This window comes from Hippoglossus hippoglossus, chromosome 8, assembly GCF_009819705.1.
Source record: "Hippoglossus hippoglossus isolate fHipHip1 chromosome 8, fHipHip1.pri, whole genome shotgun sequence".
NCBI lineage: Eukaryota > Metazoa > Chordata > Actinopteri > Pleuronectiformes > Pleuronectidae > Hippoglossus > Hippoglossus hippoglossus.
Genome location: NC_047158.1, coordinates 14,842,595 through 14,869,326, shown reverse-complemented (window position 1 = coordinate 14,869,326; position 26,732 = coordinate 14,842,595). Strand labels below are relative to the sequence as shown.

Sequence of the window (26,732 nt, the reverse complement as noted above, 5' to 3'; positions counted from 1 at the left end):
TACAGAGATGGATATTTTTACATTTGCACTGTGGGTTCATTTCAGCCGAAACTAAAAAAACACAAATGTATTAAAGAAAAAGGTGAAAATTATATTGAATCATGGTAGTAATTATTTTATATATTCATATTATTTTATATTTCAATCAAAATACATATTGATCAAAGTGTTTACATTTTACTGAGGGTCAAATTGAATATATTTATATAAAATAATCAGATTAATAGACTTGTTAGATCAACTGAATATAGTTGTGGATAAAATACATTTGAATATATTCAATCAAGGGGCAAGCAAATGAGATATTAATATGGTGGTTACATTCTTTTTTACACAATTTATTATGCCCATTTAAAGTCCTCTGAAACACTACACACGAGACATAAATTAAAGTCAATCTTATGTTTCTTTAATAACTCATTTTTAACAACAAAGAAACAAACACCCACCACACTTGCTCCCAGGAATATATAAGCATATTATGAATGTGCAAGATATCATACGACAGCAGTTGAGACATTTTGGCTGAGATTCAATTTCCAAGAGGAAGGGGGAGAGATTTCACAGAATTAATGTCACTAAATTAACAACGCAAACATCCATTGACCTATGTACATAAACTTGAATAAGATTTTTGGTGTGAGATGATCCAGTTTTGTGGAAATTATGCAGATTTTGAGTACAAAATTAGGGAAATCAAATATAACACAGTAACAAAAATACGATTTTGAATGAGAATAGTACAATAATCTAAATATTAGCAATTCTATTAAATATTTTAATACAGTGTCAATCACAGCAGTGTACAGATCCCACATGACAAAATAAATGATAAAAATAACGCGCTAAAATAAAATTATGATTCACAAATGTTTCCCTCCATGGCTACATCTAAAATTTCTCTTCATATTTCTCGTCAGATGACCCGATAATCTGAAGTAAGAGACTAAACCCTTGTTCCAGTGTGCTCCTCCCTGTTCGCTATCTAACAATCGGGATTAGGAACTTGGTCCAGACTCTTGAGGTCATTGAGGAAGCTGGTTGGAGTCAGGATGTGAGAGGACCCTGTTAAGAAGAGAGGGATGAATACATTTGAAAAAAGAAAAGAAATACTGAATGCTTAATTTCTGGAGGAGGCAGATACGAGAACCACAGCCTTTTAAACAGCGATTGCTTACCGATCAACACTTCCCATTTCCCATCAGTGGCACGAGTGACTTCATAAGCAGAACGCATCTCGGAGTGGGACGCCCCACCAATCACAAAAACAATAAGTCGAGGTCCAGTGCGATATTCTGTTGGAGACTTATTTTTGTGCCAGTGTCCAAAACGTGCACTGCTGTAAAAGAAATAAAAAAATAATTTAGCAAATAGTCATTATTACTAAAAGTAAGACCTGTTTGTGAGCAGTACTTAACAGAGATCCAATAACAGCAACTACTATGTTATGCAATACAACTTTTTTTTCCAGTCTGGAGATGAGCTTTATTTATAAGTATATTGTCTTGTTGCTATACATTGTTTAAAACCTATGGCCATGTCCGGTTTCAAATGTGTGTCCAGTCCTATGTGCTGTAGCCAGACTATATTCTAGTGTTAATACTAATGACCACTCAGCTTTAATTCTGCACTTTGCTGAAAGGAAGGAGACATTCTGCATTATACAGATTATGACTGAATCCAGGTCCATCAGTGTGGTTGGTATAAGCACCATCATCATGGTGGGTATTCCCTGAGGGATTAAAGACTATTTAAAGCAAAACTGGCTTAATTTCACCTTTTCAGCTCCAACCTGCTTTGTCAAATATGAGATGGAGCTCCAACTAAGTTACAGGGATAAAAGCTTTCTTTGACATTAATCTGTCTGCGTCCCGTTTATATTTTTGTTGGTATTTTTCAAACTGTTTCATTTGAACATTAGATTTTTTTCTCAGATCTCATATTCTTCCTTTTAAATATCTCAACCATTTTTTTTTTTATATATATATCCTGAACTCTCAGAAACTTCATGGTCATAAACCATCTGCAGCTCATATGTGATAAAAATGTTCTTATATTTCACCCACCTGACTGCAGTCTGAGTTGTATTGATGGGAGCAGGATCAGAGATGAATGGCCATTGCTTTCTGTCCAGTTTGTCTTCTATGGCATTCTGCAATACAGAAACACAGATGTTCTCAAAAGCTGAAAGCAAAACGGGGCAGGTGGGCCACCAACACCGTATTTTAGCTGTTATACCTCCATGACATCTTTAAGGGTGGGTGTCCATCTAGAGAGCTGGTATGTGCTCTCTTTGCGCTCCTTCCGCTCTGGCAGTGTGTTCCCAGCATTGCGACCCTGACAAGCAACATATCTCATGTAAAAATGTAGAGTAAACAACATTGAGACTTTAGCCAAATTGCAATCAAGAAACTTACCCCAGCTATTATGTTACAGCCCAGGTTCTGCAGGTTGGTTATGATGTTGCTGTCGGCCTGTATGTTAGCATGCTGGATGAGCTTTACCAGGTTCTCCTCCCCAATGCCTACATGGATAACCAGACTTTTAATAGGTGTGAGCAAAACAGTCTAATGAAGCAGCCGCAAACACACACATTGTACTGTGCACAAAAAAAACGCAGGTTTTAAAATTCTATATTAGTTGAAACAGAAAGAGTTGTGTCAAGGGCCACACCTTTTTTCTTGTGAAATATGTACAGCAGTATGATGCGGATTTTGTCGTAAACTTCAATTTCTTGGTTGAGAAGCACAGGAACAATGCATTTCATGGCATCTTTCAGTGGCTCCCCCTCTGCATTTGCTCCAATTGCCAGGTCCTGTGGAAGACAACCATGGTTAACTATTAACTGCTGCTGGAATCTGACATAACACCTAAAAATCAAGTCAGCTGACAGTCCACTCACGGGACTATTGGCCTCTCGACTTCACTCTATTTTATTTGACTTCTACTTTCATGAACCGAAAAAAATACAGAACATCACTAGAACTCTTTCACTAAACTACTTAAAAAGGTTAATACTGGCAGTACAAACACTGAAAACTGATCTTTCCAATAATCCCTGAATATTTACAATTTTGTCCCTAAATAAACTTTACACTAAATTGCACTGTAGACTTCCTGCATTATGTAATCCTTTAACTATGTCAAAAATAATGGAAAATATTGGCCCCTTAACCTGGGCTTTTATACTTACATCTAGCTTTGGGGGATTTCCCTTTTATGCAATCCTGGGCACTGTGACCTCCTTAAAAAGTCTTGCTAAGCTTTAAAACAAATTTGGACTAAGCCTCGTTAGGGCCAATCAGCATCGGAGCCTTTTGTGTGTGACTGAATCTGGACAGTGACTAGAGAAGCACAAATAAAAAACCGCACATCCCTTTGTTTATAATGCTGCACATACATTTGTATTGGGTTGCCCAAACAATGTAGAACACTTAGACACATGACAGCTGAGAGTGATCTGTTGTTGTTTGGATCACACTGTCCGCCTTAGAGCCAACAAATGTCCACTAGATTAAAGAGGCAGCTTTCAGACATGCTGACAATCCATTAGTGCAGTCAGGTGATTCACTAAAAAAGAGCCCCATTAACACTTGCATTTCATAATGCCACAACCATGCACAGCTTCCTCTGTGCTTGTGACTAATTTGATGCCAGACTAAATACAGCATAATACAGTACATCCCCTCAAGGAGACAAAGCATGTCTGGCACATACATATGACACACTAGGAATTGGCACCATATTGAACCATGGCTTTATCCGAAGGCTCTTGTTGATGGAAGGATTTTTACATTACCGTATAGAACATGTACGAGTTATTAAATGCCTTTACACTCGGTAATGACACAACAGCTTCTTCTACATTTCTGTGGATATATGGCTGTTGATGTCCGGTCCCAAGCTTCTTAGGCAATATTACGATTATGATTCTCCATAAAAGATAAACACCAGACAGTGCCAGTGGCATTTGAACGTACTCCAGAGAATCTATAAATAAAGACATCACATCAAGGTCACTTAGTAGGCAGTGGGAGTTGGATGAGTAAATCCATGTCAGATACTCTCTCCAAGATACTTACTGTCAGTGATTAACACAGTGGGGCATTCAGGTTGATCCCTTGCGGTATAAAAACTACACACTACAGACTGACAAGCTGTTTGGCCAATAATGTATGAGCTGAGAAATTCAGAAAAAATTATGTTCAATAGCCTAGTGCTCATGTATGTGCACCTTTCTCTTCAGGGATCAAGACAACATTTCCACGTTCTATTTTATACCTACTATTACAGATGTACAGGACATCTAGACAATTAGAAGTAGTACAAACATGTTATTTTAACTATCAGAGTTGTTTGTTGCTACAATGACAAGACTGATTGTGTCCAGCGTGACCAGAGTCAAAATGTTGATGACACAGTCAAAACATGACTAATTTCAGAGTGACTGACCTGTTCCACTTCGCAGAGCTTATCAAGAGAGGCCTGGAATTTCTTCATACAAGCTTCAGCTAGGTGCAAGTGAGTAGAGTACTGTGAATGAAAAAGATTGTATTTTAATAAAATTGTTCAACTCAATCAGGAGGATTTGTTAGTTGTAATCATGAACAGTTAAGACGGTTCCTTCCTTTACAACAGAAAACGTATGTACTGTAATAACGATCATGCTTCATGCCACTCACCATGCCCAGCTCCTTCTGATACTGAGGCATTTTCTTTAACATCTGTGACAGATCCTTCATGTTGGCCTGAAATGCAAAAGCATTCAATCAGAACTGCACAATCACACAAACACGGTTTTCATGTTATATTATGAGCATCTGGAATAATTGAACCAAAATAAGTACTGCACATGAGCACTCACATTATCGGTGCACATTCGCTTGCTCTCACAGAAGGTGCGCAGAAGCTCTGTCACTTTCCTGCAACAGTGGGTTTGGAAAATGATAAGTCATTTAAATCAATTATAATAATTCAATAATGTTTTTTTTATAAGTACATTGTACAATCAAAATGTACCCAACCGGTATATTAACACACAAATTAAACTCCTTTAAAGTAATTGAAAAAACCTTGATTTAACCTAATACAAATGCTAGTTAAATGCAAATAAAAGCTAGGGTAATGACATAAATGTACACATATCTAAATTAGGATGCCAAATATTTAGATAAACATGCAACATTCTTTTTAAATCAACTTTCTTACTGCAATCTGACAAATGGCTACAATGCATTACAATGGAACTTTATATTTCTATTTAATTAAATCAAGTATTTAATTTATTAACAACGTTTAATATACACTCTACTTTTATTAGTAATTTTAACCACATGATACAATTTCGTTCTTGGAGAAAACACACATGGGGAAATGTGTATTTTTAATACTATTATAAATATTTTATTATTAAGAATAAAACCAGACATATGTCATTTTGACAGACTTACTTTGTGACATCTGCGATGTGCATATGTCTGAGCTGCACCCAGAGCTCATCGTCTTCATCCAACAACACTTCCCTCTCTTTTGCATTCCCAATGCCGGTTGTCTGATAACTTCAAGAAGTAAAAAAAAAAACACATGCATTCAACACAAACGAGTATGCAGAGAAAAGGAGAAAAAAAAAAGAACAGCATCTGATATGTAATAAGATGTTCACTCACGTATAGATATCCTGTTTGATATCTAGCAGGTCGTAGACCATTGCCTGGAAGGTTAGCTCATGTAGAATAGGAGAGATAGGATCAAACCCACGATCCACGATCAGTAGCTGTGATCGTGCCTTATCTGCACCCTGAATACATTTAACATAAGGAGTATCATCAGGTATAACTGAAAGATCAGATTTGCCTCACAGATGCATCATAGATGAGAAACGTTTTTCTTTATTTGTCATGCAGTGAAAGTTGTATAAGCTTTTGTCTATATAATTCAACGTCACTGTCTGATTGCAGTATGAGGCAGCAGTTGAGGAAATGTTCAGTTTCAAGTACAGTGAAAGTAAAGAGAATGCTTAGACAGTGCTGCAGATTGATGCACTTAAGATGTGTGGGGACATAAAAAAAGAACAGTAATACATGCCTGTCAAGACTCATCTCAGGAGCAAGGACATGTCAGCTAAGAAAGACATGGAAGAAGAAAAGAAAGAAAAGGGAAAGACCCAGCAAAGCGTGAAAAAAATAATCAACCGCAAATCCAAGCCAGAAACCAGAAAAATCCACAACCTGTGAAAGTAAAGAGCAGAATCCCAAATAATGTGTAATTTCATTTTCTGAGAAATTTTGAAAACAGAAAAAAAGAAGCGTATGGGTGTTTTCACATCTTTTTAGTCTGCTTTGTTTTCTAGGGAGCACACAAACTGTAGCAGCTTGTGTACTAGTGTGGTAGCTCCATGTTAGATTCCATGGCAATGTTTCTCTTACAGAAATTTGCACTAGTTCAGACAACAAAGTGTGAAAACGCCTTAAGAATTCAGTCCACCATTTATAAAGAAAGCATTCTATTAATAGAATAAAACAGATAAGGATGTTGTCGTTCCTCACCTCTCCCATGCTTGGGTTGTCAGCTTTGTGAGCAATGAGGCGCTGGTGAACCTCCTCAGCCAGTCTAACAGTCTCCTCTGGTCCTCTAAAAGACAGAAAGACATTCAACAACAGAATCAGCAAATAAATTCAGTGGTAAACCACCTCCAGTATATGCAAGGTTTCCATACTTGCGATATCGGATTGCAGGGTACTCCTTAAGTGTGTCACACAGGGTCGCAATCTGCTCGGCCAGATTTTCCATCATTTTGTCTTTTTGCTCATTAGGCTTCGTACTATAGAATTGGTACAAGGACGAAGGGTCATCCAGGGAGAACACCTGCAAGTATGAGGGGAATTGACCTTTAGTTTTTCCATATACAACCAAGCTACACCATGCAATATTTTTACAGTACATTCACATAATGCTCATAAAGTCCACAGAGACCTATCACCCCACTGTACAGTTCTTCTCAGCATCTTTCAGGTGATTGTTTTACAGACCACAGCTTTACTGTTGTGTTTCACCTTTAACACTCTCATCAACTTCATTTCCAGAAGCAGTGGGCTAAAGTATATGTGACAAGGTTCTTATAAACTGCAAGGCCAGCACCAAAGTTCACACTGACAAAAATAGTGAGATAGCTAGAGTTAAGAGAATATTATTCTCAACTGCCATTGGAAACCGAAACACTTACAATGAAGGTGAATAAGAAAAGTGCAGTGTAAAGAGATAACTCCTCACCTGAGACTCATACGGAAGAAAAGCCACGTTGATCTCTTTCAAAGTCTTGACCACCTTGGAAACTCTGGATTTCCCAATCTCAGCAAAGAGACCATCTGGACAAGCTGTGGAAGAATATATTTTAAAAAACTGTCAATGTTCTGCAAAGGACATTTTAATTTACTGTTAAACAAAACCCTATATCATTATTTTCTATATTAAATTAATGACATAAACATAAACCGTATACTGTACATAGACACAGAGAGAGAGAGAGAGAGAGAGAGAGAGAGGATCTTACTGTCAGTGAAGAAGATGTGCACTGCTTTGTATGTAAATGCAGCATCTTTGAAGTCGTTAATGAGAGCACGAACAGACTGTAATTAAAAAAAGAATTTGTTTTAAAGATAAAGAATACGAAAACGTAACATTATAGAGGGAATTCTAGGCAAAGGCTAACCTTCTCCACTGGTGAAATCAAATAAATGGCCTCCAAACTAGAGATGGGCTCCCTACGTTTGTTGATGTCTTCCACAACTGAAAATCAGAAAAGACAGGAATTGTGCTTACATTTCAAAATTCTGACTTATATCAATATCACATGTAGGGAATGCTGTAAATGGTATGGACTGCATCTCTTTCATTTTCATCAAATCAATCAGTGAGAATTTATGCTGTGGGCATAGGAAAGTTTACTTCTATCGAGATGTAATGTAGGGAAGAGCATGAGCATTTACTGTGAGCAACACAACATATTTCACATTCAAATAAACGTTCACAACCCTGCTCGTACTGTACTGTATAGGCAAGCAAAAGTATCCTCTCTTGTGTATACAAGTGATCCGTAGGATGCAACAAATAAATTATCTGCACACTTACTGGTTACCCCCTCAGCCAAAATATCAGACATCTTGCAACAAGATGAAAGAATACGCATGCTCATGTGGTCCACAATAAGAACCTGAAGAAACACAATGTACACAAGGATTATAACGTCTAAAATCTGTTTTTGTTTTTTTGTTTTTTTTTATCATTGGGCAACTTTTACCTTCCATTCTCCATCCTTCCGCACACTCTTAATGACCCCATTAAGGATTTCTGTAGGAGAGAAAAAAGGTTCATGTGATAACACTAAGATAAGGAAATATTGCAAATGACACACAAAAAGTGAGAAACAACAAATGGTGACTTAATTTAATGATTTCCAATCTGTGTGTAAAACTCTCTAAATCAGGAATCTGGAACTTTTTTGATGCATGGCTGTTCCCCCAACAAACTGATGAGACAAACTGAAAAACTGCAGTGAGTACAGGTGGATAACCTTACCCCAAAACATCCTGAAATCAATCCTTTAGGGGGGGAACAGCAGAGGCAATATTTCATACATGCAAAACCCATTATATTTAGTGAGACTATTGATCAGGCCAACATATTTCTCCCTCAGCTAAATATTGTCCTCAGAGAAACCCTGAACTACACCCTGAATCCCCTATCACTTGAGTGCACAGAAGGAAGGAGTGCATACAAATATACATGGAAATGAAGAACTACTCTGATGTGACACGTCTTCTCTCAACTTCCTTGTTTGACCTATAAACACAGCAGTCACTTCCTAATACATATGACTCATTGTTTTAGTCGCACATTAGTTTTCTCACTAGTTGACATGTAATTCATCTGGTTAAAGGAATAAGTTTAACTCAGAAGTTTATAATGAAGAAAAAACATTAATGCCCTTCACCTTCTCTTAATTACAATTGAAATCATTAACAAAGACGATGTTTAGTGTTGGAAGATGAACACTATATATTTGTTTCTGGGTCCAGATGATTAAAATAGGAAGGCAGAACTAGTACTAACATGCATTCATTGAACTGTCGACAATAATAGTCTAACCTGTCTCAATCCAGACAACAGGAAAAAAGGATTACTTGTCAAACTGGATAGGAATTGCCCTGATATGTGTATCGATTGTAAACAAATACTGAACTAGACCTTAATTGACTTTATTGTACCAATGCTTAGAATTTATTCCTACAGCTGACAGATTTCATCAGACATTATCATCACAACGACAAAGGAGAGCAAACACGCCCATGCTTTACATACAGCAACATTACATAAAGCTCGACAACACTTGGCCGAATGTCACAATTCTAACACCTTCTCCAGATTATCTCCATCCAACCCAACAAAAACATGTGTTCTCTAATCAACAAAGAGTTAAAAAGATACGAAGGTGTGTATTCACAAACTCACAGATTGAATTAGATTATAGAGCGGCGAGAACAGCAAGATGTTGTTGGTCAGGGTTACTTGTATTACCAGTACATGCCTGAAGATTTCAACAACTCTGAGTCTGGGTGTGTTCACACTACACTCCTATCAAACACAGGAACTAACAGCAGACATCTCCCAACCCTTAACACAATGAAAAGGTTGTATTGACATTATAAATACACAACAGCCTAATTTCAATTCTTAAAATGTTACATAACCGAAACTTATATATTTGTTTTGCCTTCATGGAGAGTTGTTATACACAATGTATAACTATCTTTATGTCCAATATTGAACTAGTATTGTTTTGATATTTTACAATACGCGTGTGAGTTGAGTTAACTCCGAAGTATCAGTCACGCTGACGTTTAGATGACGTCATAAATGTTCCTGCTCCATCACAGGCGCAGTAACTCAACTTCCTCCTCGGTTAGCTCGCTAGCGTTAGCATAGCATCAAAGTTGGGACTGTCACAACATCCCCACCGCGACTGCTTCCCTGTTTCCTCCTCGTCCGCCGAATGTCACAGCGACACGACTCCCCTTTCCCTCTGAAGGCGCTGGTAGCGACACTTGTAACGCAACAACACCACGTCTAACCCCCCCAATTCCATTATTTACTTCGGCAATGTTCGCGTTTTAATTGGGACCGCGACACGAAGAACCCTCTGGTGGACCCAGGTCCCCAAACAATGGTTTCACTGGTTAGTTTAGCTTCCGTTCACGAAACTGCTACGATGTCACGTCACGGTAATTTTTCTCGTGTGACTTTATTCTAACAGTGTCTTGAAAATATAAATATTACAACCAATATGTCACTTACTTTCCCCAACTACCACCTTCAGTCCACCCGCTGCCATCTTAACAGTCTGCAGGTCCTCACTTCCTTGTCAGAGCCTGTTAGCGCACACAGGTATTCACAGAGAAACACTGCCCCCTAACGTCGGAAGAGAGCACATCTCATCTGCACTCTGTGGCTGTAAAGAAATAACAACAGCATATTAATTCAAAATCATTTTAGTCTTAAATAATAGCCTGTCCTGGGCTTTTATATTATAGATAGATAGATAGGTAGATAGATAGATAGATAGATAGATAGATAGATAGATAGAAAAAGCATTCAATTAAATATATCCATAAACATTAAACATATAAATATGTATCGTGTATATATGAACATGTCATCGTTCACTTTGCATCTGATTGCATTTTGTGTCTGTTTGTAATCATTCTCTGTCTCTTGTTGATTTGCATCTCCCTGTAGTCCCTTTGTTGTTGTTTTGCATCTCCATGTTTTCACTTTGTGTCGAGTTGTACTTGTCTTGTGTTTCTTTGCTTGTTTGTGTAGTTTGAACATCTGTATGTTGTTTCATGCAGAAGCTCTGGCCCCTTAGACTCTTGGGCCTGTGCCCAGTATGGCCCATTCAAAAAATCCACCCGCAAGTAAATACAAAATCATAATTTGGCTTTGAGCAGCATATCACAGGAGGATTAGTATTTATCAGCCCATCACATCATAAAAATATTATCATACCATAATATTTTGAATGTGACTTTTAAAATGAGAGGCAGCTGCGAAAAAGAAACAGCTGCAAGAAAGAAATACACGCTCTCTGTATTGGCAGTGTCTCCAGCCAAAGACTGTGAAACAATTGACTGCCCACTTTTAATTGCCAAATAATTTGAGGGTATCATTTGATGAGCCTTGGGAAAGCCATGTCATCTCTTCATCAGGATGGCTGAGAAGTTTGGCATATTGTTATGCATGATTATTGCCAGGACACATCCAAGGCTTAATATATGACCATCCTCTCAGATATCTGTATCATACTCTGGAGATCAAAAATATCTGTTCTGGTCTGATTGAAGCTCATGTCCAATTCAAAATGATTTATCAACTGTTATTCTCAAGCATGTGAGAACAAGTATTACCTCTTAAAATAAACTGCCTCACAACTGTTGCATTTGTTTTCCTGTCAACTCACAATCTTTGTGATGTGTGTAGCCAGATAATTGAGTATTGTAGCTTCATAAAATGATACAGCAGCATCATTCCACTAACTAATATTTTCAAGCATATCCAGGACAATGGAGTATTTTGAAGTTATTGAGTTATGATCTCTAGTGTTCCTTACTTAGTGAAAAACTCAGGTACAGTCAAGAGAAAAGTAGCTCAATTACATGGCAATAAATGGAGTGAGGGTAGATCCAAGTAACCATATTTTAGAAAATTGTCTTTATTTATGTGATGGTAAATAAAAGACACTATCACATTTGAGTTTTCCAGTTCAACAACCATCCAATCAGAAACTGGTTCAGCAGCAGGTTTTGGGAGAGGAGTTAGTATTAGTTATTCACAATGCATTTTCGTTCAAATGAGGATCAGACCTCTGACCACAGGCTAACATATTTATTCAGACGTTTAAGATGAGGCGCACAACAGGAGACATGGGCAAATTACTGTTTCAGTTAGGGGAAAGAAAACCAGCAAAAAACACACATATTAAGATCATGTTAACACAACTTATATACATAATCATTATTATTAACCCCCTGTCATTTTTGTCAATGTCTTAGGACATCCCAAGTTGAACAATCATGTTTGGTCAAGGTATGACATATAACGCAAGTGATTATTTAAAATATACACTCATCTCCTGACAAATCCCAATGAAACATTCAGTGCCTCTGCAATTTAACAAATAGCTCTGCACTTCTAATAAAGATATGTTGATTAAAAAAAATATTATGCACAGCTCAGTTAGTGTTTGCCAGAAGATACAAAGGGGAAACATGTTCACTTGTCTGATGAGAACAAATATGATCTATGTGGTCATGTTCAATTTGAGAAAAACCGCCCTCACCAGAAAGGCTCTATCCCCACCAGGAGGCCTGGTGGTGGTAGTGCATATCTGCAGAAGGACCCAGAGGACTTGAGAAGGTAGAGGCTACAATAAATGCAGCAAAACACAGATACATCACTGACAAAAACCTGCTGCAGTCTGCACGTGAACCGTGACTTGTGGGAAGATTTATTTTCACAAATGCTACTAAAATTAATGCAGGCAGTAACACAGGTGCCTCTATTGAATGCTGATTTAAAGGAGCGGAATACTTGTCCAACCCTCTACTTTTTGATTTATGTTTGTTTTTGATTTAGATCAGTTAACAGAAATGTATTTTATGTTTTGGTATTACAGTATGTTCATGTGGCTCAGTTTGTTGCATTCCATCCACTGCAGTACAATGTGGTAAAACTCCACAATAAAATACATTTTATAGGCACTGTACCTCACAAAAATAAATCATTGTAATTATATAAAATCCAACTAGATATATAATTCAAATAATTATTTATTATATAACAAAATCACAGCAACTAAACACAAATAATTCAGTCACTTGAACATGAAATATTGGGCTTCATAGGTGTAATTACTCCCAGGAAATCATCCTGCAAACTTCTCAGACTTCCAATGAGATGTGGTCTTACTCCAGTCCAATCAGTTTTCTTTTGCTCCAAAAAACAGTCCCGAATAATCCTGCATCAGTGCTGAGAGCTCGTGCATTTCTTCAACACATAATCCTCAGTTCTGAGATTCCTCAGAAATATTTTTATATATGTTCTTCTCCTTACGAGCACGCATTCGCTCTTTGAAGTCTTCCAACTCTTTCCTCTGAAAAACAAATATAGCACTATGATGATTACATCAGTACATCAGTAAATCCACTTTAAACAGACTCCAATGCAAACACTGAACCTAATGTATATTTTGGGAAATCAAAGTAACATGGAGACAGTCAAATTATTCTCAATAAAACAATGGTTTGTGGTTTCGGGGATGAATCCTGATGAAAAATGGAAAAAATAAACCCTGTATCATGTCTGTGCCCTTAAGCTTGAAGAAGAAAAAACACACAAACACAAAGCATGGGCTTAATACAGCACTAAGAAATAAAATAAAAAACACTCAGTAAAAACTGGAACTGTCGTTCACACAAAAATCTATATAACTAAAGAAAAAAAAGAAAATTGAACATAGTAGAAATAACTACAAATACATTTAAAAAAGATGATAAAAGAATAAAATAAAAGAGTGCATTGACCTTTTTAATTTAAACTAACTAAAATAAAGTTTATTAAAGGGTATATGATCTGAAAATAATTTAAACTTCATTTAAAAAGGAAATACGGAAGCCAGACTAAAAAAGGTAGGTCTTGCGTTTACCAGACAGTGTGGACGCAATAAACATATGATCTCTGTGTATTATACTTACATGCAGTGCCTCGTTAGGGGGGAAGAGCTCCCTCTGTAAACCACACAAGATGCCATAAGAGAAAAGACAAAGAGAAATCTGTTACTACCCGAACCAGGAGTGGACTGATGTATGTAAGATGAAAAAAACAAAACAGCATCACTGACCTTTCTCTTTACGACATATTCCTCAAAGTATTCTGCTTGATTAGAGATCCAGAATATGGTCACAGGAAAGGACACATACAACATCATCTGTTCAAACCAACAACAAGCAGTGAGCTACATTAGAGCACAATTACATCATGGCCACAGTTCGCCTCATGATACTGACCAGCTGGATCAAAACACCGAAGCAAGGCTGATATAAACAATTACGACATCAAAGCCCACAGACTTAGCTTTTTTAAATATTTGCTACTTACTCTGAAAACCTCTATTTTAACGCCCATTGTTAGCACCAGCTTCAGACCCACAACAAGGAAGTGTTATCTAAACACCGACCATCGCCGAAGACCTTCACGCACGCACACACTACTTCCGGGTTGCTACCCCGTCCAATCACTTGAAAGCCACGACGCATGCGCCAGAGTGGTCAAAAATATTTCTTTGCAGCAGACGTAAAAATTGTCAGACACGTGACATTTCGTTCCTACGATGTTTACCTGTAAAATAGAAAAATAATAGATAAATAGATGTTTACCTGTTAATAAACTGCAGTTTGGATATTTTACGATCTGAGGCTTACTTTTGGATCGAAGCTGGAGCAGACTGTCCACTGGGGGGCGCCGCAAACCACTGCTATAGATATATGCTATAGATGTCCTGTGAAGCAGTGTAGCAACAAATATATATTTTTAATTAGGGCCAAAAATATATCAAGATAAAAATAATTCGTATCAGTCGATAGTGATAAGTATCACAATAAAAAGACGGATTATTTCTCCTGAGTGGAGGTTGGGCTTTTATTGTCAGAGATTGACACTTGATAAATAAACAAAACGTTTAAAAAATCTGATTGATCATTAATTGATAGCAATATATCAATATATATAGAAAAATTGTTATATTGCAATTGATGAGAATCATATTGTGATAACTATGGATATTGTTTTATTGCCCCAGTCCTAATTGTAATTGGTTGTAGTTGTAATTGATTGTAATACTAGAAGATCTGCGAGGACATGGAGCAACTTCCAGGTGTCACCAACAGACAGGTCCTGAGCCACCGAACCTCCTCTCCACCATGAAAACCTGGAAAGAGGACAGACCACACAAACATACACATCATTCACTTGTTTAGTAGCAGGAAACAAGCACAAGAGGGAGGGACAGACACATCTGGAGGATGAAGATCCAGATCAAAAACATCTGGACAGAGGCCCCCACTCAGCCAGGAGGGTGAGAGAGGTGACAGGTTGACTTATATAAAAGGATGGTCACCAGCTTTTCAGGACAAATTTGATCTAGGAATGGACACCGAGTGTTTACTTTTGGGACATATGATGTAGCTTTATGTCTTTGTTTCTGTAAGGATATATTAATAGTAAACTGATTTGACTACATTAGAAGTGAAGTTTGTTGTTTGGGACAACAATATCTTCTGTATAGATATTATAAAAGTAAACTTACTTTATTAGCAATTGAACATAAGTATACAGGAGGAAGTCTACATATACAACAGTAAATAAAATGAAAAACTCAGGGGGTACAATACATTAAATAAAAATATTATGAAACATAAAGAAAGTAAATGTTTTAACAGCCTTTTTGTTAGCTGAGCTTTAAAAAAAGCACTAAAGTAGGATTTTTTATTACAAAATTTACATTTGTGTAAACAAATTTTTGCCAACACCAATATCTGATTTTTTATTTTAAAAAAAGGCTTATCTTCTTTTTTTAAATGTTGATGAAACCAAATACCACATTTCCCCAAAATAAAGTAAAGGCTTTAAGAATGCAATCGATAACAAGCCTGCAAAAGTCTTTGCAGGGCTTTTTGTTGTGAGAGCAGATGAAAAACTGTCTCTGAAGCAGTTTGTGTTTGCGTCTCTTTTGCATTTCTACACATAGTGATTAGCGGGGTAATATTTGTGAATGATTTTTGAAGGAAACCTGCTCAACCTCATTGAAAACTAAACACGTGTGGGGGAAGCATGAAGCATAAATCCTTTACAGAGCGATTCCGATCCGCTCATTTCTCCCGAGCTGCCTCTGAAGCTGCAGTGACGCGCTCTGCACGTCCCCGACGAAAGACCTACGCGTGACGTCACCGACAACGAGAGGTGTTCAGGATCCTCGGAGAGAAAGATCCCGCGCGCCCTGGCAACCTGATAAACCCAGGTAAACGCCGTTGTTTCCAACATTATTCTGCCAGCCATGTTGTTGCACCGAACCGAGCGAGTAGACGGCAAGAAACACGGTCACAGTGGCGTAAAGGGCTCAGATAACACTGATGTCCGGCGCCCACTGAGACCGCTCACTTGCACGGCGGCCTGTTCTGGCTAGCTAGCTTGCTAGCTAAAGCTAGTTGGCAGTTGTCTGTCCAAAGACACAATAACCGCACCTCCATTGTGTGTCTGTCTGACATCCCTCGTCTGTCTCACCCACCGCCGGCCACAACTACGCTGGAAGTGGCCCCATAAATGCTGCTACGACCACCGAGCTGGGCATCTAGTGCTAGTTTGCTCGTCGACTGTCTTGTGTTGTGGGAGACGGTGAAGCCGTCACGGCGATGATGGCGCACACTCAGACTGGGGCTATTCTCTGAGAATGCAGCCAGTGGAGCAGATAACAAGGATATAAATCTAATGTCCATGTTCCAAAGCTCGCTTCCACTATCTCTGAAACTAAAATACCCGTTTCTTTGTACGCTTTTGCTTCCTCTGTGCACTGCACGGACGTCCATTACGACACCCAGGCAATAATCTATGCCCTGTGGCCTAACGTCAGGATCTTGGCTCCTCGACGATGGTCGCTCGCCAGCAGTCATTACTTTGCAGTTTATCGTTGTATTCACCACATCTGGTTGATGATCCCTGTGGCAGACAGATGTGTTTGGGTCGTGTGAGTGTGACTAACGTGGCTGGGTGTTACAGACACAAAGCAGTGGCATTCAGCCGACTGATGTGTTCAAACAGATTACTCATGCATAGGCCCGTTACACAGCTCACTCCCTGCTGAGAACTTGCTGTCTTACATGTCTGGTGTGTTTCATAATAACGTTTGGCTCCGTCTATAACAGCTTGGAAGCCTCATGTGTAACAACATAGACCTTTATCCAAAGACAGACTGGCAGGACTGCAGTCACATGCCTGTTTGAATAGTCTTTATTAAAAGTGCACAAAGACTGAAGCATTTTAAATCATTTACCAATGTCTTTTAATGTTATTACTTCAAATGAATGTTCCTAGTTAAACCTGAACTGCTCCATAACTTCGTAGATCAGACATCTTCACAACTGAACTACAACTGCATATCTCAAACAACAACATGTTGTGATTTTTTTTTCTCTTCCAGTTTGAAACTTATCAACTACCCACAACATACAGGAATGTCTAAAAATTATGCCAGATGGGAAAATGTGCATGTGTGCTGCTTTATCGACACCTTTTCTGCGTTATCACACTCGCATTGTTGTGACTCAGAGGCGAGTACAAAATGTACACGCAAAGCGAATAGCAACTTGTTAATCAAAACTATTTTAGTAGAGTAATCAATATGACAAAGTAGCCGTCTGGACTTCAGTGAGTAGTCAGCTGTTTGTTTGGCAGCCGGCTGTAATGGAAAGCTTTGGATGTGGATTTTGTCTCGCTGTGATTTTGGTCATTATATTTTCCTGTGCTAAAAGAAATATTTTCTTCCCCCCGTTGCTTCTTTTTCGTATTTTTGAAATTCCTTTTTTTTGGGTTCTGTTCTCTCTGCTTTAGTTGCCATGGTAACATCATCCTTGGCCTAGTTGTGAATGACCTCTGAAAGAAAAGGAGAGTGTGGTCTTGTAACAAATGAGCGAGCCATCAAAATCTATTACAGTGTGTATGGGTTTATGCGCTTCATTTATCACTCGAATCACTGTCATGATGAGACTTACTACAACCATCGCACTGCTACTACTGCAAAAACGTTTGTGGTGCATGGAAATACTGGTTTCTCTCTATCCACATTAAAGCAGAGCATCATTGTCATACAGTAGCATATTGGGATGTTATAGTCAATACAGACTATTGTTTATTATTTGATAGTAATGCCTTTTTAAGTTTACATTTAATGTAATTCAAATCAGCCAGTGAAATGTCCATCACTGGTTCCCACTCTTCATAATTTTTACCTGGAAATCAAAGTTACAAACGGTAGTAGATGACATACAATCTGTACACACAATCTTCATGTCGCAGTACACTCCTGCATGCTAGACCAAAGATAATGTGATAATAATGAATTATATGAAAACAGCAAGCTGAAGATGTTGGGGAAATTAGCAAAAGGAGAGTATAGACCAGAATGCTAGAGTGATGCAGTTTTAAAACTTGAAGACAGGACTTGAGAGGACTGTCCAACAAATCAAATCAAAACTGCAAGTAGACCTCCCCTAATTTTCTGCTCCATTTATACCCTCAAGACCATTAATATTAAATATTAATTTTATTTATATGATATAATGATGATATAAATCATGATACGTTGATACAGTCCAGTTGTACTCATAAGACACAACTCAGAAACCTGCGGCAAACACTTTCTCACACCATATAACATGTTGTCATACATTGACAGTTGTATTCGTGGTTGTTTATACACAAAGGAGTTGGTGCTGTTAACATTTTAAAAGCAATAGGCTGTCATTGGAAGGAGTAACCTACTACAACATCCAATATGCAAAAGCCATTTTGTCCCTGTCAATATTCACAATAGTTGTCATCACCCGGTGCGTCTATGAATGAGCATTGAGTAGCTTTGAAAAAAACATATTACAGCTATACACTTAAACCTGCTTAGTCATGCAATTATCCAATCTATGAAATCATGCAGTTACAGGTCTGGAGCTTCATCAACAACGGCCCCTAAAGTTTACAGTGAGCACCAGTCAATTGGCTGTGCACGAGGGTGTCTCAGCACAGCACCTGGATGCTGTGGCTGTGGGAAGTAGTAGTTTGGCATTTCCAGCACTTGCAACTTGCATGCAATTACTGACAAGATGTACAGAAGGAGCTCATGCCAGTCAATCGACTTCAACAAGATGTCTCAACCAGATGGAATTTGGCATTTTATATGATGCAAAGCTTTGTTGAGCAGAAGAGGGCACTCGTTGCATATGTTGCTGATTATTACCCTATTGGAGGCTGTCAGTTATGGCCTGACTGGCGCAGTGTGAGATGAATTATTCTGTTGCTGCCATGCTAGATGCTTGATGCCTGATACAAAGACTGAAACTTAGAAGTGGAAAAAAAGATGATTGCTTGAAATCTTCTGCTTAAAGTAGAATGAAACGAGTGGCAATTTGATGCCAACAAAGAGGATCCCCCAAGAGACCGAAACAGGATAGCGGCTGAACATGTGTGGCTCCATTTTGGGGGAGAACGTCATGTTTGAAGAGCACACCGAAACCAAATCTGCATCACAGTTAGACCATAAGCCTTCAATCATACACTAATGTAAGCTATTTTAAAAAAATCGTCAACACTGTTTAATATGTTTTGAACTGCTAAAAGTATCCAAAGGGATAGTGTGACTGTCTTGATTATTATTATGTCAGCTGTTGTCATCTTTCATAAAGAGGTGATTGGGGCATAGCTTTTATTTGTGTCATATTTTTTATAATAAATGCAAAATCAATAGTTAAATCATTGATGACTTATTGATTTTGAAAAATAACTTGTAATCGTCTAAAAAGCTCAAAGTAAAAAATATTCAAGGAACTGCTTCTGTATTTCTGTTAATTTGTAGTTAAACTCATACCTACTTAATGCAACAGTTTCCTAGGAAGACAGGTTTGTCGGAATCCTGAAAATGCCACCAGGCTCATTTCCCTGCACTCGCTTATGCAACACGCACATACCTGTAGTGTTGTCAGCAAACAGTAATTGATAGATGAAAAGAGAAATTGAATATATTAGACTAATGATTTACTGTCAATATTTGTAAAAGGATACAGTCAGGGTATATTCGAATGTTTGTCTTTTTTGTGACAGGTAGTTTCACAAAAAGATTAATATGTTCATGCTAGGAGAGACTTTGTGTCATTCTTTTCAATCAATTAAAAAAGACGTGTGTGTATCTTGGTATCGGAAATGGCAATTGGCCAAAATGAGTTTGAGAATATCTGCAAATTTCAGCTAAACCACTATCGTGCATCCTTGTTAAGTACAGTACTGCCCTTATAAGTTGGTGGACTCTAGAGAGACAATTTAGAAATGAATGGTAAAAATCAGAGAAGCAGCAGAAACCTGGAGTTTTAGTCTAGTATCGGTCGAGGCTTTCAGGTCGAAAACAAGTCTCAAGTTTAAGCTAATTCAAAAGAATAAATTATTCAGACTTAAGAAAGCTCCCTCTGGATCAGGGGTGGAGAACCATAGTCCTATCAAGTACCATTTGAATCTTTATAACATCCTTAATGGCCATACTAAATTACACACACGGACCTCCCTACTGCGATGGCTGGAACAGCTTCTCTTTGGTGATTCATCTGATCTCAGGTAGTGGGGATGAATAATGCTAATATCAGCTGGTTTTTTAGGCTTTGGTCAGTCTTGAGTCTTTTCAAGAGTCGGTGTCAAGAAGAGCTGCTCTCGGTCCCAAAAAGAGATTCTTCAGTGTGTGTCTCCTCAGAATCTGACAATCTTCTGGATATACAGCTCACACAGGTTATAGAACTTGAGTAGAGGGAAGATGGATTTAGTTTGGATGTCAGGCACATCAGCTGGTACCACATTAACTGCTAAAAAAGATATTTAGGTCCTTTTTGTTTACTTTTCATCTACTGAAACCTCTCGTGCACATTCAGCAGCATATTCACATGTCGTAGGAGGCTTCTGTTCTTGCAGGAAAATGCATAGTGTTTACACACAATGCACTATTTTAGATTGTCTGCGTCCAGCAGCAACAAGGTACTCCTTCACAAATTCTCCTCCTGAATGAGGTTTCAACTTCTCAGCTTTTAGTCAGCAAGACATTGTCTCTGTCAGAATGCAGTTTAATGAAAGCTGCTTGTTGGGCACCTAAAGTCCTCCCAAGAGCAATTACTTAATTCAGTGGCAATTTCCTTGCAACTCATACAGTTAAGCTGCATGTTTCTGATGGCAGTGATGCTTAAGTTTGGTGTTTTTCATCACTGAAAGTGTGTCCCTGCAAACCTGACACACTGCATTTTTTAACAAAGAATTTCTTTTGTCCATTTCTCCAGTGTTACATTCTTCATGTGTTTTTCTTGACACTCACCATGATGCTTGTCAGTGGTGACACTGCGTAAGACGACAGACTTGCGACAGGACAATCCATAACTATACATTAATTTGCAGTAGTTAAGGCAAAGTGCTACACATGCTTCTTACGGTTTCCAGTAAGGATGAAACAGTTACCGGTTTTCATGTATACTGTGGTCAAATTTCTGACAGTTATATGTACCGTATAATCTTTAATAACCATAATGATTTGGTTGATACTGTCCAGCATCAACCAAAGTCAGCAAGTCTCCAAGATGCAGGCGCAGCAAGTGCAGCATTTGTTTTGTGTTGTAAAAACATGGTGGAGGGAGCGGCAGGCAGGTGTGGGCTGTAACAGCAGGAGAACTGTTAGTAATATCTGGCCATTGCTAGCGAATGCTAACATCCACTGCCACTGATGTTTTGTCCTGACTGTGACATCGTGTCCACATCTGCACTTAACGTAACAAGTTGTCACCCTTCGATAAATAATGAAAATACTATGATTTTTATTATTTATTTTTAGTGTTTATACATAATATATGTCAATATAAAACTTGCTGAAATTACTATAGTTTATGTATCAGTAATGTTTGAACATTTATAGCACATTTTAAAAGTACCACAATAATACTTGATAGTTTCGGTTACTATAATCGTGATGTAAAATTTTAACAATAGTTCTTTCTAGGTAAAAGGCAAGATTTTCTAACTACAGAAGCATTCTTTGTTGAATCCAGGTAATGCTAAAAAAACTAAAAGGGCTTTGGTTGTTATTTCAACTAAGTACCTCTTTCACCACCCTTTTTGTTGTCCAAACCCCCCCCCCCCCCCCCCCCCCCCCCCCCCCCCCCACACACACACACACACACACAAAACTGAATATATAGAACTGCATGCTACACCATGTCAAGTTGGCAAATTGCCTGTTCTCTATTTTCTCCTCTCCTGGGTCCCTGTAGATTCTGGCTGCTCCGATGATTAATGGAAGCACCCTCAGACTTTCCCGCAGTCTCATCTGTGTGTACCGGTGTCTCTTCCTCTGACCCAACCCCCAGTCTAAATGCAGCGACTCTCTCCTTCGCTTTTCATCTTCTTCACACTCTCCTCCCTACCTCCTTCCTTCTCTGTGTCTGAAAACCATCTCCCCCCACCCTTCCAGTGACAGGGCCATCGTCTTGGCCGACTCTGAATTGCTGTGGGTCAGAGCTTTGTCACTCTGGCAGCTGCTGTATTGTCTCAGGGAATAGTGCATATGGCACGTGGACAGGGAAGTGGGTCTGCGAGGACGCTGTCAGTGTCTGGCTTCAGCGCAAAGTAGCTGCTGCTCATTTCATTTGGGAATACAGACATTGTCCATCTTCTATCACCAGTCACCTGTCCAGGGAACAACATTTTATGGTTTAAGGAGTTGTAAGTCATCAAATGTCATAAATATCCACTCACTTGCCCCAGAGTTTGCACATATTCTCTCCAAAGGAGTAGTGAACTGAAGGTTGTAATTCTTGTGCTACTTTAGCAGGGTTAAGATGCAGTGTTGTCGTCTAGTTTGGATATCTGTTTTAGAGTAAAAGGGGTCTCTGTGTGTCACATCTGTGTCTCGAGACATGAGGCTGTATCTTGAGTTGTGATTTCTGCCTGACAGCAATGATTCCCGATCGCACCATAACCATACAGAGAGATCCCTGTTTCTTTGGGCCTTCTCACGCATGCACCAGCACTTATGTATTTTTGTAATATCCTTAAACATTTAACTTGTGGTTACCTGGCAAACTAAAAACCAGATTTTTAGTTTGGTGAAAAACCGTTAAGTCAACTAAACACATACGTCAAGAGTAATATGCAAAATTATATTTGTCTAGACAGCAGAGTGTTACTGATTGACGTAGGAAATAATCCAGTTTATTTGATCAAAAGAGTTCTGTACTTTACGCTGCCAATGGCACTGCGTTCACTGTACTACCATGAACATAATAACGGGAGTCTGCTCTGCTACAGGAGGGAACAGTGGGTGGTCTCACTATTTTCAACTGCTTCTGTAACACTCTGATCACTTAGATCTTCCTTTGCGTTTCCAGCTGTCGACCTTTACACTGCCCTACCTTATGTCCAGATTATTCATGAGTTTACCTGACATTTTCCCTCTTCTCAGGTTGGGGTTCTCTATAAAAGTTGTTTCAAAACTTTTAGAAATATTTTAAATATTAGAATTTGTTGAGCCGTGCTGCAACAATTATTAGTCTTCTAATGGATTTGCTGATGTGGTCACTTTGGAACCTCTAATCAAGTTCTCTTGCTTGAATTAGATTTGATTTGGAGATGCTTGTGTGTGTATAGGACTGAGTTTTTTTTTTTTTTTTTTAAAGATCTGACCCATCATCATATTCGCTCTCCTCAATAGTTTGTAGAATAAATACCTCTTTTGTATTAGAGTAGCCCAGCCTCAATATGAAATGTGAGTCATGTATGAGGAGAGGTGCAGTGCAGATAAGGGAGTCCTTAAATTGGTGGGGGAAGGCATGTACAAGATCACTCTTAAGAGAGGAGAGTGGGTGGGGGGTGGGGGGATGGGCATGATGAAATGGACGGAGGAAAAGACAAGAGGGGGGTGGGGTGTTAAAGGTGTAACTGAGGGAGAGAGAGAGAGGAGAGAGCAAGGACCTCAAGCTATTGATGGGGAAAGAGGGGAGGGGTGGAATGAGCAAGCGCGTAGGAGAGAGAGAGAGGGAGGGAGGGAGGGGTGTGTGTGGGCTGAGCCTCCGCTGAATGAGGAAGCAGCAGAGCCATTTTTACTGTTGAGTAACTGCATGCTGGTGTGCTAGTGCTAGAGAGAGGGTGAGGGAGCGAGCAGGGGGAACAAAGTGCTCCTCCGGGATCTTATCGGAGCCTTCTCCCTTCTCTCGCCTTCCTCTCTCCTCCTTGTACACCGCCTGCTTGTGTCCATTTAAGTTGGGGAGGCCCTGGAGAGGATACACAATGGAGCGAAGAGCCTGTGGCAACTGGGCCGTTGTACTGCTGAGAGGGGGATGGGGTAGAGAGAGGACCGGTTCACACAGCTAACACAGCCTGCTGGCTGTAGGCTTCCTCAGCCTCTCCTCCCCTCCTGGACCAACTGTTTCCAGGCCGGGGCCTTTTTCCTGGAAACAGCCACCCCCAAACTCTGCTTGGACTACACTAAGGATTACTCACCATGTTCTGTGGGATTTTAGTATACATACCGGAGCCTGAAGAATAAATCTCTCCCGTGTTTTGGATGGGAGAAAAGAAAAAACAAACTTCTGTATAATTCTTTCGAGCCCTTGTTTTTTTGGTTTCTGTTTCTGTTTAGTGGAGTTCATAAATGGATTACAAGATGCACGCCAAGTCAAACGATTTGCTGGATTTTCAGAAACTGGACGCCCTTCTGGAAAAAATTGCACATTCAGTCTCTGTAAAAAGGTAATGCTATCTGGTGAGGTAGACTCTCCTACAAAGTTTTCAAATATTTAACACAGTCACTGCGGTCCTTACAATTATCTGTAGAATCACATATACATACAAAACACAATCAATTGGAATACATGGTTACAAACATAAGGAGAAACCTGAATGAAAGACAGCCTGGAGTTATCTTTCTCAAGATTATCATGTGGTTAGCAGTACTATCTCTGGTTTTACACAACCCCGCTCAACAATTTGGTTTGGAAGTATGTCCTCTGTGTGTTGTGTAGAAACTAGTATCGTTATCCAGATTTCAGCCAGAATCCATGAACCTACCTCCCAGTGAGAGAGGGGGGTGTGGGGGAAGGGGAAAAGGAAGAAGGGGGTTGTGTGTGTGTGGCAGTTGTGGAAATGTCTCCTGATTCCTGGTAGGGGCTGGCCTGCTATTCCCAAGCATCTGAAGTTTAACCTGAAAGAGCTACCATGACTCTTGCCCCTTCCTGTTATAATGTCTCTGACTCATGGTTAGACCCTTTGAGTCACTTTGTGTGCTCATGCACTGACTCATATTGTAAGTGCTTGTTATCTGTGAGGGAAACTTCTTCAAGTTTGCAACCTTTCTATTAATTATTTCTGGTTTAAATACCCTTTACTCAGAAGTAAACAAAGACCCCAGCTGTTGTTCTCTTTCATTTATCTAATGACACAAGGCAAGTAGTGTAGGTCTTGCGTGGTAAGCATCCAAAAGTAGGATTTGTATCCATCAAGAAAAACATTGTGCACTGGCCAAGAAGTGTTGGGAGTGTTACCATAGAAACCTTTGCAACATTTGGTTTTTCTCGTAGCCAAGTTTTATACGTAATGAAAGAAGAAATAGACCAATCATACATGATAGAATGTCGTTCTGAGAAATGTGGAGTGTGCACGTCACAGTGTGTTCCAGACATACTGTCACTAATAAAATTGCTGATAATTATTATCATATAATTACTCACTGTTAAGACTATGCTAATAGCAGATTTCAACTCCGAGTCAGTAGACACATAGTTCAAATTTAACAGATCATCAAACTGATGAATAATAAATAATCAAAGCTCATAGTAAATACACAAATTATCTTCATTAACTCTTTAATGACACTGTTGCTTATTTTACCAGCACATTGATTTGAACAGTAAACTAACTAACACTAGTATTTTGGTTACTAAATTAATCAAATGATATTATATTTAAATGTTTTGCTCCAGCTTGGCCTGTAGTTCACTAAAAGGATAGATATTATTCAGATGATGTGGTGTAATTTTAAGCAGCTTTCCAGCATTATTGAAGAGCATATCACCCAAGACTTTGACACACTTGAGTCGATAGCCGGCTAGTGGCCTCAGATGCCATTGTGTCATAGTTGAAGGTTAGTCCCTGATCATTGCCTACAATTTTCCGTGAGGTGGGAACTCTTAGCATTAGTTGGCCCCTGTTAGGTACCGCGTAGACAATTAGCATGATGAATCAGCAGTGAAAGACGGCTCCCATCAATTATTTGATTTGGTTTAGTTCAGTTTCTTGTTATTTTGTCCCCTGTACCAATTCTTTTATTTTCTACTTAGAAGGCCACGGGCTTCCAATGCAACGTCAAATCACAACACCACTTCATAACTTGGTGTTCTAGTCACATGGAGAAAGAGTTATGCTGTGTCCTCATCATAGGCTCTGATCACAGTTGTTTATGGTATTGCTTAGAGTAACTAGCTGCAGAAAACACTGGTAATTGTCCTATTTTGCACAATGTCATTGAAGGTTTCCTTGATCACTCAAGTTTTTAACTGTGATAAATCAATCATCTTTTAACCCTATTGTAGAACTTCTTAATTGTTTGTATCCTTTTTGTATTACATATATATTTGCATCTACATATTAAGTCAGTGGGAGATAATAACTTTTACCTGTATACACCTCGATGGCGTACTTCAGGAAAAACAAAACAGAAAAAGAAATGCGTGTAAAAGGATACCAATGAATAACCATCAGTGTAATCAATACATGGTGTATTGGCAGACATGGTAGTATCGAGTGGAGCTACTCTCTGGAGTAGGGTTGAAGGTGGTTTTATGAAG

General features: G+C 38.8%; 3 protein-coding genes across 6 annotated transcripts in view; 1 reads left to right on the top strand and 2 right to left on the bottom strand.

Moving 5' to 3' along the window:
* Nucleotides 1–390: 390 nt before the first annotated feature.
* Nucleotides 391–10,457, bottom strand: stxbp2 (syntaxin binding protein 2). The gene is made up of 19 exons (XM_034593811.1): nt 10,351–10,457; nt 8,297–8,346; nt 8,128–8,209; nt 7,709–7,785; nt 7,550–7,625; nt 7,270–7,373; nt 6,716–6,864; nt 6,546–6,630; nt 5,667–5,797; nt 5,451–5,558; nt 4,865–4,922; nt 4,683–4,748; nt 4,453–4,533; nt 2,674–2,815; nt 2,418–2,524; nt 2,239–2,337; nt 2,067–2,152; nt 1,179–1,339; nt 391–1,065 (listed from the first exon to the last, which is right to left on the bottom strand). The coding sequence occupies exons 1-19, from the start codon at nt 10,385–10,387 to the stop codon at nt 986–988; spliced, it is 1,779 nt and encodes a 592-aa protein (XP_034449702.1). The 5' UTR covers nt 10,388–10,457; the 3' UTR covers nt 391–985.
* Nucleotides 10,458–12,863: 2,406 nt separating this feature from the next.
* LOC117766625 (protein PET100 homolog, mitochondrial) lies at nt 12,864–14,363 on the bottom strand. The gene is made up of 4 exons (XM_034593841.1): nt 14,209–14,363; nt 13,952–14,038; nt 13,806–13,838; nt 12,864–13,204 (listed from the first exon to the last, which is right to left on the bottom strand). Exons 1-4 carry the CDS (start codon nt 14,233–14,235, stop codon nt 13,115–13,117), a joined length of 237 nt encoding a protein of 78 aa, XP_034449732.1. The 5' UTR covers nt 14,236–14,363; the 3' UTR covers nt 12,864–13,114.
* Nucleotides 14,364–15,981: 1,618 nt separating this feature from the next.
* The window catches only part of brd4 (bromodomain containing 4), a 29,316-nt gene continuing 18,565 nt past the window's right edge, over nt 15,982–26,732 (top strand). For 2 of the 4 annotated variants that reach the window (XM_034593752.1, XM_034593753.1), the window contains exon 1: nt 24,542–24,639. In XM_034593752.1, coding sequence (XP_034449643.1) covers nt 24,542–24,639 — 98 coding nt within the window. Of the gene's footprint in view, nt 16,127–23,966; nt 24,640–26,732 lie in introns of those variants that run through there. The other 2 variants (XM_034593754.1, XM_034593751.1) reach the window with 2 other exon arrangements.